Source organism: Thamnophis sirtalis, unplaced genomic scaffold (genome assembly GCF_051295495.1).
Source record: "Thamnophis sirtalis isolate CommonGarterSnake01/CBP01778 unplaced genomic scaffold, rThaSir2_p1.2 scaffold_10, whole genome shotgun sequence".
Taxonomy (NCBI): domain Eukaryota; kingdom Metazoa; phylum Chordata; class Lepidosauria; order Squamata; family Natricidae; genus Thamnophis; species Thamnophis sirtalis.
The window spans coordinates 72,092,394-72,104,724 of NW_028261390.1; the positions used below are offsets into that span (position 1 = coordinate 72,092,394).

General features: G+C 44.8%; 1 protein-coding gene across 3 annotated transcripts in view; it reads left to right on the forward strand.

Annotated features, from left to right (window-relative positions):
* The window catches only part of PPARGC1A (PPARG coactivator 1 alpha), a 278,682-nt gene that overhangs the window by 168,480 nt on the left and 97,871 nt on the right, over window positions 1-12,331 (forward strand). For all 3 annotated transcript variants that reach the window (XM_087724897.1, XM_087724898.1, XM_087724899.1), the window contains exon 2: window positions 4,277-4,456. In XM_087724897.1, the coding sequence (XP_087581023.1) occupies window positions 4,277-4,456 (180 nt within the window). The remainder of the gene's footprint in view (window positions 1-4,276; window positions 4,457-12,331) is intronic.

Genomic DNA, 12,331 nt, shown 5'->3' on the forward strand with positions numbered 1-12,331 from the left:
CATTTAAATAACGAGTAAAAAGGCTTGATTTAAATCAACTCGATTTAAATTGTAACTTTTAAAGCACCACCGTCATCTCTGTCCCGCAGTCGTCAACGACAGTTCCCGATATTGCAGAATCTACAGCCTCCTATGCTACATAACTAAGCTCCGTTTCATGCTGAATAAACTAAATTATGATTGCATCTTAAATAGGCAACCATCTTCAGATAGATTGTTTTTACTCCCAAAGCATTTTATTTAAATAAATCTGAAAAAAATAAAAGAAATTCTATTTTAATTTTAAAAATTCCATTTTTTTAAAAAAAAATCTGATTTATTTATTTTAAAAAACCGTTGGTTTTTATTCACCCTGAGTGTAGGAGAAGAATTGAATTCTTGGGGGGGGGGTTAGTCCTTGAGGTCAACCAGCTCTGGGTTTGGTTCCCCATTGTTAAAAGGCTAATAGAATTGATTGGCTCCTTCCGGTTATTGCTAATATGAGGAAGGGAGAGAAAAACAAGCTTAAGAGAGGAGCAAGCTATATTAAAAACAATAATAATAGAAGGAGAGTTGAAAGGAAGGAAGGAAGGAGGGAGGAAAGGAGGGAGATTAAGAGAAAAGGAAGGAGGAGGGAAAGAGGAAGGGAAGGAGGAAAGGTATGTGAGAAGGAGGGGGGGACCGAGGGAGGGATAGGAGGGGGAAGGAAAGGAGGAAAGGAGAAAAGAAAGGTGGGAAGGCAGGGGAGAAGGAAGTAAGGGGGGAGGGAAGAAAAGGGTATGGAAAAGAAGAAATGAGGGAAGAGAAGAGGGAGGGAAGGAATAAGATACCTAACCTTTGATGTTTATAATGATTTGATAGTATGGGAATATCTCGAAATGTAGTTGTATTGTTTTTTACAAGTTATGGATGTTGTATTTTCTTTTTACTAATAAAATCTTTGTTAAAAATTAAAAATAAAATAAAATAAAAACAATAATAATAATAATAATACCCCAATTAATGGTCCCCTGTAAGTTTGGCTGGAAGCCAGCTATCTATCAGCAGGGATCAAGTGGCCTTATAAGTGGAGCTGATCTAGGTTGGGGGATTCCATAAATCAGTAGATCCCAAAGTTGGCAACTTTAAGACTTGTGGACTTCAACTCCCAGAATTCTCCAGCCAGCTCTGCTGGCTGGAGAATTCTGGGAGTTGAAGTCCACAAGTCTTAAAGTTGCCAACTTTGGGAACCACTGCCATAAATGGAAAGTGACGTTTATAGATATTGGGTCATTATTTGGCAGCTGCTCTGCTTTCTCGTGCCATGAATGCATTTCAGCACCTGTTTTATTAGGAGCAAGGTGTGGCTTAGCTGCGGAAGCTGGCTCTTGGCTGTGTTGGGGATAATAATTCTGGATGTGGTTGGCAGAAGAAGGGAATAGATTTCTCCTGGCGACATTTCCGATGTGGCTTCCTCTCGTGCATGGGACGATTAGGGCTGGCGATGGAGGAAAGACCTTCGCCGGCTTCCTCCCTCTGGTCTTCTGCTTGTATCTGGCTTGGAGGAAGGAGGGATGGCATAATAGTCTATCTAGTTCTCTACTTCAAAGACTGTGGTTGGTGGGTGGGTTGGATGGATAGGTGGATGGATGAAAGGAAGGAAGGAAGGTTGGATGGAGGGTGGATGGATGGATGGAAGGATGGATGAAAGGAAGGAAGGAAGGTTGGCTGGAGGGTGGATGGATGGATGGAAGGATGGGTGGGTGGGTAGATGGATGGATGGATGGAAGGAATTATGGATGGATGGATGGATGGATGGATGGATGGAAGGATGGGTGGGTGGGTAGATGGATGGATGGATGGATAGATGGATAGATGGATGGATGGAAGGAATTATGGATGGATGGATGGATGGATGGATGGATGGATGGATGGATGGATGGATGGATGGAAGGGTGGGTGGGTGGGTGGATGATGGATGGATGGATGGATGGATGGATGGAATGATGGATGGAGGGTGGATGGATGGGTGGATGGGTGGGTGGATGGAAAGATCAATGGATGGAAAGATGGATGGGTGGATGGATGGGGTGGATGGAGGGTGGGTGGGTGGGTGGATGGATGGAAAGATGAATGGATGGATGGAAAGATTGGTGGGTGGATGGATGGATGATGGATGGATGGAAGGATGGGTGGGTGGATGGATGGATGGATGGAAGGAATTATGGATGGATGGATGGAGGGTGGGTGGGTGGATGGAAAGATCAATGGATGGAAAGATGGATGGGTGGATGGATGGAATGATGGATGGAGGGTGGGTGGGTGTGGATGGAAAGATGAATGGATGGATGGAAGGATTGGTGGGTGAGTGGATGGATAAAAGGATGGGTGAGTGGATGGATGGATAGATGGATGGATGGATGGATAGGAGGAATGATGGATGGAGGGTGGGTGGATGGAAAGATGAATGGAAGGATGGAAGGATGGATGGATGAAAGGATGGATGGATGGAGGGTGGGTGGATGGATGGATGAAAGGAAGGAAGGAACTAACTAAGGAGAAGCTTCCAGAACAATGAATCAGTGGAACAGCTTGCCTCCAGAAGTTGTGAATGCTCCAACACTGGAGGTTTTTAAGAAGATGTTGGATATCCATTTGTCTGAAGTGGTGTAGGATTTCCTGCCTAAGCAGGGGGCTGGACTAGAAGATCTTCAAGGTCCCTTCTAACTCCTTATTCTGTTGGTAGGGCCGGGGCTGAAGATTTTAGTTCAGCAAATAGGTGTTATTTTCAGACATGGTTGGAGCATCTGCAGAGGGCTAAAAGAGCCATACAAGACTGATGGCCACAATTGAGCCCCAAATTCCTGTCGCTAAGCATGACAGTCATTAAGGGAGTTCCACCCCATTTCATGACCTTTCAACACGGTTATAAGTGAATCACCACAGTTGTTAAGTTAGGTTCTTAAAGTGAATCTGCCTTCCATTATCCGAGGCTTCCATTATTCTGTTTTGGCAATAAAGTAGGCTGTTACATAATATTAAGTAAAAAATTTCTATACAGGTAGTAGGTAGTCCTCGACTTATGACCATAACTGATAAAATCCATGTTGCTAAGTGAGACATTAGTGAAGTTGGTTTTGCCCCATTTCACCGCATTTCTTTGCCGCCGTTGTTGAGTGAGTGTCTGCCATCGATAAGTTAGTAACCTGGTCGTTAAGTGAGCCTGTCATCCCCATTGACTTTGCTCGTCAGAAGGTCGCAAAAGGGGACATCACGTTGACCCCGGGATACTGCAACTGTCATAAATATGAGTCCGTGGCTAAGTGCCTGGTTTTTTTTGACTACGCGACTCTGTGGATGCGGCCACGGTCGTATGTGTGAAAACCATTTTTTTCCCCGGTATCGTTTTAATGTGGAAGCGTCACTAAGTGAAATTGAGGACTTACCTGTACAGCCAACTCTGCTTGATTTATCAGGTGAGGGAAGGGGATTGGAGATGCTCCAAGGTGGCACAGTGGTTAAATGCAGCACTGCAGGCTACTGCTAGATCAGCAGCTCAGCGGTTCAAATCTCACCGGCTCAGGGTTGACTCAGCCTTCCATCCTTCCGAGGTGGGTAAAATGAGGACCCAGATTGTTGGGGGCAATATGCTGACTCTCTGTAAACCGCTTAGAGAGGCCTGAAAGGCCTATGAAGCGGTATATAAGTCTACTGCTATTGCTATTGCTATTAGCAGAGGGGCAGTTATGTAGTCCAGCGGTCACCAACTGGTGGTCCGTGAGGAATTGTTGGTGGTCTGCAGAAAAATTATTTGCATTTCTTTATATTGCACTAAATCCAGGGTCCTCAAACTACGGCCTCTGGGACGGATACGTGCGATGAACGCTTGTGTTGCTGCAGAGAGTCTCCCCCTTTGGGGTCTTTTTGTGGGGGTCGGAGGGGGGCAGAAATTCCCACTTGGGGTCTGCTTCGGCCTCCTGGTGGGGGGCTTTGAGCGAAGGCTGGAGGGAAGAGCCGCTGGTGGTGAAGAGCCGGAGGGCCTCGTTCCAGTGGGACTGTTATCATGGCCTGGAACTGGCTGACCATCTCATCCCGCTGAGCCTCCAGGCGCCGGCACCTGGCCCTGCACTCCCCCAGGTCTTCCCTCTGCTTGGAAAGCCCATGTTCCTAGTTCTCAGTGAGGTGCTTCTGCTGAGCCTCCTTCTCGGCCAGATCCAATTTGAACTGAGTTCTTTTGCCAACTCTTCTCGTGGGGGACCTGGATCTAGAATACGTTTTGTCCTTCTCGGTTTTATCTTCTCCCTCTTCTTCTTCACAGTGTGCTGCTTTAGTGGGGGAAGACCAGCCTCTCTGCCCAGACCTTCCAGAACTGGATCTCTCCGAATTAGACGTGAATGATCTGAATGACAACGGGTTCCTGGGCGGGCTGAAGTGGTACAACGACCAATCCGAAATCATCTCCCATCAGTATCCGACGGAGACGTCCAACATCTTTGAGGTAAGGAAGAAACTCACCCTCGTCTCGGAGTGACGTTCAAGAAGAGTTCTTGGGGATGGCCTTCTCCTTGCTTTGATCTTTGAGATGGTTCTCCAGGTTCAGAGTTCCTTGGATTCTCTTTCTTGGATGATGCTTTGGAGACTTTGAGATATGGAATTATGGGACAGGAGGAGAAATTCACCCAAGGCAAGACTGCTTTAAGTGGCAATCATTGATGGAAACCTAACGCCTTAGGAATGTCCACTTGGGTTAGGAGGTGCTACCCAGAAACTCTACAGAGGGTGATTTCAAAAATTATTTCTCAGAAATAAATAAATATGAATCTGGTTTGGAGGGTAGAACCGGAGCGGAAGGTGTGACATGGACAATAGAATTTAGTAGATCTGGTTCGTTCAACTTACGACCGCAATCGAGGCCAACATTAAAAAAGTTTAAAAAGTTAAATATCTTGGAGTTAATATTTTAATCTCAAATGGGAAATTATATAAGCATAATTATGAACCACTTTGGCATAGTATACAGTTGGAGTTGAAAAGGTGGGAAAAACTGCATTTGTCCTTGCTGGGTAGAATAGCGGCAGTAAAAATGAACATTTTACCAAAATTTTTATTTCTTTTTCAAATGTTACCAATACTTAAAAGAGATGCGAATCTTTCAGAATGGCAGAAGGGTAGAATTTAGTAAATCTGGTTCGTTCAACTTACGACCGCAATCGAGGCCAACATTCCTGTCGTCGTGAGATGTTGGTTAAGTGGGTTTTGCCCCATTTTACGACCTTTCTGACCACCGTTGTTAAGCGAATCACCGCTGTGGATAAGCTAGAACCCTGTTGTTAAATGCATCCGTCTCCCCCCCCCCTCCCATTTGACTTCGCTGGTCGGTAGGTCGCAAAAGGCGATCACGTGACCTTGGGACATGCCCACCATCATAAGTGCGAGTCCTTTGCCAAGGGTCTGAATTTTGAACAGGTGACCCATGGGGCTTGGATTGTCGTAAAGAGGATCAAGGGACACGGCAGCCATCATAGATACGAATCCCGTCTGAATCCCGATCGCCTGTGCGTTGTGTTGCTACAATGGCCGTAACTGTGAAAAACGGCCGTAAGCCCCTCTATTCAGTGCCGTTGTAACTTTGAACGGTCACTAAACGAACTGTTGTAAGTCGGGGACTACCGGTAGAGGTTTTGCAGCTCTCCCTGATAGCAAATGATAAGGTGTGGTGGAATCAAAGGAGGAGGAAAACCGTAAACCAGTGTTTCTCAACCTTGGCGACTTTAAGTCCTGTGGACTTCAACTCCCAGAATCCCCCAGCCAGCATAGCTGGCTGGGGGATTCTGGGAGTTCAAGTCCACAGGACTTAAAGTCGCCAAGGTTGAGAAACACTGTCGTAAACGGAAGGAAATTAAACAGTGAATGGGATGAAGCCGCGTTAGCGTCCTCTGGTGGTCCCTCTGCGGAGCATCGTAGCTGGCTCATGGTTTTATCAGGGTTTATCGTGGCCCCAGTGAATCTAACCATGGTCGGCCCTGAGTAGAAAACATGGCAGTCCGGAAATCCCCATTGCTTTCGCGCCTAATCCATCATCTGTTGACTCTTGAAAGTTTTACTGCCCGTTGCCAGCAGTTCGATTCCCAAGATAATTTGCAGCTTTCGGGCGGTAATTAGACTAATTAGCAATATTATGAATCTTTGATCGCCCCCATAAATCCAGATTCGAATTTGGTCTGTGGAAACCTCTTTTGGATGTGCAAGAAAGAGTGGTCGTATTTTTTGGGGGGGCTGGGGGCTGTGATGAGGAACACGCACTGTTTCTATACTATCCTTTTTTTATTCCACGTTTTCAGCTGGGAAAACTTTCCACCCCGGGGCTCAATAAAAGCAAGAGAGATCTTCTGTCTTATCTCCTTTTTTTCCTCTTCTTCAGGCTAGGAGATCTACCGTGGCCCAGAGGGGCAGCATCAACCTTAATTTGTTGGGGATAAAAGTGCTAGTAGCCGCTTAAAAGGCTTAGCAAGTATCCCAAAGATCTTAGTTATTTTTACTGGGGCCGCCCTTCAGGTTCCTTTTCGGTCTGATTTACGGTGTGTTGTGCAACTGCAGGTTGCTCTGTTGTGTTGTTGGGGCTGCCCATCAGCCAGAGGGAGGCTGCCAAGAGAAACCTGAAATTCTCCTCGTTCTCGCAGATTACATTTAATATCGCTGGGAGTAACGTTGAGTAAGCTTTGCCCGGAGGAGGAGGTAGAAGGACGGGTTTTTCCTTTTGTAATGGCCGAAGGGAGAAATGTTACACCGGGCGATTCTTGGGAACGTCCGTTGTTGTTTTTATTTTCTTTGAGCGGCTGCCAGCTGTTAAAATACCTTTTGTCTCTTTTGAATGAACATCTATTTGCGTGTCACGACAACCAGACATAAAGATAGTTCCTCCATACGGACACACACACACTCACTCTGCTGAACACTTAATACACACATTGTTGTCTCATCTTCTTCTACTGGTTTCTTGTGGTTTATCAATTGTTGTTGAATTGTTATGATTAATGATGGTAACTAGGATTATGACCTATCATTTTGTGGTTTATATGTACGCTGAGAGCTTACGCACCGGAGAGAAATTCCTTGTGTGTCCCATCACACAGGAATAAAGAATTGTATTCCATTCCATTCCACTCCTATTCCTATTCCCTCCCTTTCCCATCCTTCTCTCCTCTCCTCCCTTCCCCTTCTCTTCTCTTCTCTATTCTATTCTGTATTCTACTCTACTCTACTTTATTTCCTATTCCTATTAATTCTATTCTATTCTATTCCATTCCATTCTACTCTACTCTACTCTATTGTACTCTATTCTATTCTTCATTCCTCTCTTCTCTTCTATATTATATTCTGTTCTGTTCTGTATTTTATTCTGTATTCTACTCTACTCTACTCTATTTCTTATTTCTATTAATTCTATTCCATTCCATTCCATTCTACGCTACTCTATTCTATTCTACTCTATTCTTCATTCCTCTTTTCTCTTCTGTATTCTATTCTATATTCTACTCTACTCTACTCTACTCTATTCTTCATTCCTCTTTTCTCTTCGATATTCTATTCTATTCTGTTCCGTATTCTATTCTATTCCATCCTATTCTATTTCCTATTCTTATTAATTCTATTCTATTCTATTCCAGTCCATTCCATTTCATTCTATTCTATTTTTCATTCCTCTCTTCTCTTCCCCTTCCCTTCCCTTTCCTTCCATCCTACCCTACCCTACTCTACTCTACTATGTGAAAAAGTGTGAAAAGGGAGTTATAAGTTGCTTTTTTCAGTGCCATTTGAATGGTCACTAAGTGAGTATAAGGATCATGCAACTCCAGTTAAGGGCCAGCTTCGATGATTCCTCCCCTGGTTTTATCATTGGTTGAATTCCAGTTGCAAGTGAATTCCTTGATGTCTCTCATCAGGCCCGGGACAGCTGGTGACAAGACATTTTGGTGTCCTTCCTCAGTTATTTTGTGCACTGATTCGTAACAGCTGACCTGGTTTTAATATTCACCTGCAGCTTCCTCGAAATTCATATTTGATGGAAAGGTGGGATACTTTTAAACAAATCACGTGAAGAAGAAGTCATGGAATATAACAAATCAAAGTTATGAATATGTTGCCAAGGAGTGTTATATGGGATTTATTAACGTAAGGTGTTAATACCGCTTTATGATGCCACACGTGGAATATTTGCATCCAGTTTTGGTCGCCACGATGTAGAAAAGATGTGGAGACTCTAGAAAGAGTGCAGAGAAGAGCAACCAAGAGGATTAGGGGAATGGAGGCTAAAATACATGAAGAACGGTTGCAGGAACTGGGTAGGTCTAGTTTAATGAAAAGAAGGACTATGGGAGACATGATAGCAGTCTTCCGATATCTCAGGGGTTGCCACAAAGAAGAGGGAGTCAAGCTATTCTCCAAAGCACCTGAAGAAGCAATGGATGGAAACTAATCAAGGAGAGAAGCAACCTAGAACTAAGGAGAAATTTCCTGATGCTGAAAACAATTAGCCAGTGGAACAACTTGCCTCCGGAAGTTGTGGATGCCCCAATAATGTAGGTTTTCAAGAAGAAATTGAGAAACCATTTGTCTGGTATGGATAGGTCTCTTGCTTAAAGAGGGGGTTGGACTAGCAGACCTCCAAGGTCTCTTCCAACTCGGTTATTCTGTTAGGGATTATTGGCAGGGGGGATGGGGAATTAGGATCAAAATTACAGCATAGAGACCTCCACTTCCAATTCCTTCCCCTCCCCCTTGGATTTAGAAAGGGTTGCGTTACTACAACACAGCCGTTCTGAATCCAACTTCCATCCGTGGGAGTTTTTGGTGCTGAGGACGTCCAATGTCCAGTAGGAATCGCCATGAAGCCTACAATGGCCATGTTAAAGCATGAATGTGATCTCCAGTGTTAGGTTTGGTGTGACTAGAAGCTCTCACACCCAAGCCAAAATAATCCCCAAAGATGTCCCCATTGACGGCTAAAGGGGGATTGCAGGGGAATGAGCCAACTTGCCAACTCCCCATGGCCAACTCTCCATGGCCAATTCTCCATGGGACAGGTAGCTGCAGGACAATTTAATAATTCAATTTAACCATTTGTCTGAAATGGCATAGAGTTTCCTGCCTGAGCAAGGGGTTGGTGTAGGAGACCTTCAAGATCCCTTCCAACTCTTCTCATCCCTTCCCTACCCTTCTCTCTCTTTCCCTTCTTCTTCCTTCCATCTCTTCCTCCATCTCTTCCCTTCTCTCTCCTTCCATCTCTTCCTCCATCTCTTCCCTTCTCTCTCCTTCCCTTCTTCCTTCAATCTCTTCCTCATTCCCTTCCCTTCTCCTCTCTCTTTCCATTCTTCTTCCTTCCATCTCTTCCTCCATCTCTTCCCTTCCCTTCTCTCTCCTTCCCTTCTTCCTTCCATCTCTTCCTCCATCTCTTCCCTTCCCTTCTCTCTCCTTCCATTCTTCCTTCCATCTTTTCCTCCATCTCTTTCCTTCCCTTCTCTCTCCTTCCCTTCTTCTTCCTTCCATCTCTTCCTCCATCTCTTCCCTTCCCTTCTCCTTCCCTTCTTCTTCCTTCCATCTCTTCCTCCATCTCTTCCCTTCCCTTCTCTCTCCTTCCCTTCTTCCTTCCATCTCTTCCTCATTCCCTTCCCTTCTCCTCTCTCTTTCCATTCTTCTTCCTTCCATCTCTTCCTCCATTTATTCACTTCCCTTCTCTCTCCTTCCCTCTTCTTCTTTCCATCTCTCTTTCCTTCTCTTCCCATTTTCTATTCTTAAAATAAATATTTTAAAAAAATCATATTTCATTCTGGCCCTCCTTTTGCATCCTTTCTTTAATGACTTTATCTCGCCATTTCTTTAATATTAGTGTAACTCTCGCCCCGCAGTGAGTTGGCCGCAGCACGTGGTGGGGCTGACCATGGTGAATTGTTGTAGGCCCGGATTGCAGGGTGTGTGTGTGTGTGTGTGTGTGTGTGTGTGTCTGTGTGTTTTGAGAGGTATTTGTCTGCAGGAAGAATGCAGACGATGAAACTGTCACCTGATCTTCCAAGGAGCAATTTGTCATCGCTGGCATATAACTCCTTAAATACTCGTGCTGTAACCACCGAGGCCTACTCATTACGCTGCGTAGAGGTTCTAGCTGGAAGCAAAGCTGGAGGAGGAAGCTGTATTACGGAGAACCCAATTTTAGATCTATCCTTACTAGCTAAATAGACTGGATAATCACTTTGACTCCATGTTCACTCGCTGATGAACTCAACCGGGCGAGTTTCCCTGGATGATGATGATGATGATGATGATTCTTCTTCTTCTTCTTCTTCTTCTTCTTCTTCTTCTTCTTCTTCTTCTTCTTCTTCTTCTCCTCCTCCTCCTCCTCCTCCTCCTCCTCCTCCTTCTCCTCCTCCTCCTCCTCCTTTACAAGCTCAGGATGGCAGTTGAATTTTCTCCTTTCTTCCATGACGTTCCTAGAAGGTGCTGTGAGGTGGCTTCTGATCAGGAAGAGACCTTTTCATTTTTTTAAAAAAAGAAAAAATCCAGGATTATTAAAGGTAAAAGTTCCTCTTGCACATGCGTGCTAGTCGTTCCCGACTCTAGGGGGCAGTACTCATCTCCGTTTCAAAGCTGAAGGGCCAGCGCTGTCCGAAGACGTCTCCGTGGTCATGTGGCTGGCATGACTCAATGCCAAAAGTGCACGGAAGACTGTTCCCTTCCCACCAAAGGTGGTTCCTATTTTTCTACTTGCATTTTTTTATGTGCTTTCGAACTGCTAGGTGGGCAGAAGCTGGGACAAGGAACGGGAGCTCGCTCCGTTATGCAGCGTTAGGGATTTGAACCGCTGAACTGCCGACCTTTCTGATCGGCAAGCTGAATTAAAAAAACAGAGAGGCAAAAATCTGTCATAGTCCACAAGAGTCTTCAGCTTACGACTGCAATCGAAGCCAACGTTTTTGTGGCTAAGCGAGAATGTCATTCGGCAGGTTTTGCCCCATTTTATGACTTTTCCTGCCGCCGTTATTAAGCGAATCCCTGCAGCTGTTAAATTAGGAACACCGTTGTTAAGTGCACCCCTGTGGACTTTGCTTGTCAGAAGGTTGCAAGAAGGGAACACGTGACCCCGGAATGCTCCAACTGTCATAAGTACATGCCAGTTGCCAAGCCTTTGAATTTTGACCACATGACCATTGGGGAGGCTGCAATGGTCGTAACTGTGAAAAATGGCTTTTTCAGTGCTGTTTGAATGGCAGAGTGCGCAGAGTTTTACTATGTGAGACAACCCAGGAGCAATAATAGTAAACAGAGGTTTGTTATAAATAGTGGTTTTCTCTACAAAATAATATATACTATACTTACATGTACTATAGGCAGAAATCAAACAATCAACAATTACAGCAGGAAAGAACACACGGCAAGAGAGAGACGCCTTAACAGGGCCTTTTCTTATTATACAGGCTCTTAAAGGGACAACAGCCAAAAACCTTCCTGGCTCATTTCCATTAATACATCAGTGCATCATTGCATCATTGTAGCGGTCAGCTATGTGGTCAGCTCTTAAATCACTACCCTAAGCAGACTGTTGTACTGTGCCTGTACTGTACAGCACAAGTAATTCTCCCTTAGGATGCCCCAACTCCTGCCTTGGTATAGCTCCTTCTTTCCAAACAGTTGCAAACCTAGTGCTCCCTTCTTCTCCCAGCCCTTCTAAGCAAGAGGTATCCACCCAGTAACATACTACACGATGGAGAATACACCTCAATGCTCCACCTTGTAGGAGGACCTTGTGTACGTCTAATGTAACACCAAGATTAACAGATGTAAGATTTAATTTAGGATGAGGTTGGGGAAGAGGAGAGGAAGGGAAGAGAAGTTATGACTCTTTATGAGAGCCGAGGTGGCGCGGTGGTTAGGGTGCAGCACTGCAGGCCACTTCAGCTGACTGTTATCTGCAGCTCGGCTGTTCAAATCTCACCAGCTCAGGGTTGACTCAGCCTTCCATCCTTCCGAGGTGGGTAAAATGAGGACCCGGATTGTTGTTGGGGGCCATATGCTGACTCTGTAAACCGCTTAGAGAAGGCTGAAAGCCCTAGGAAGCGGTATATAAGTCTAACTGCTATTGCTAACTGCTAAGCAGATTAGAATGTGAGTCAAGTTTGTAGCTGCCTCTCTCAATTGTGTTAAAAACCCGTTGTGTACCTCTTGAGATGACCTGATCCCTTTTGGTGGATGTGCCATCAATCTCTTGTGCAGTTGTGCTATTCAGGATTTTTTTTTAAACTCTCTTCTCCTATTGGTTTCTTATGAATTATAAATTGTTGTTGTAACTATGATTTATGACCTATAGCCTATTTACTTGCTG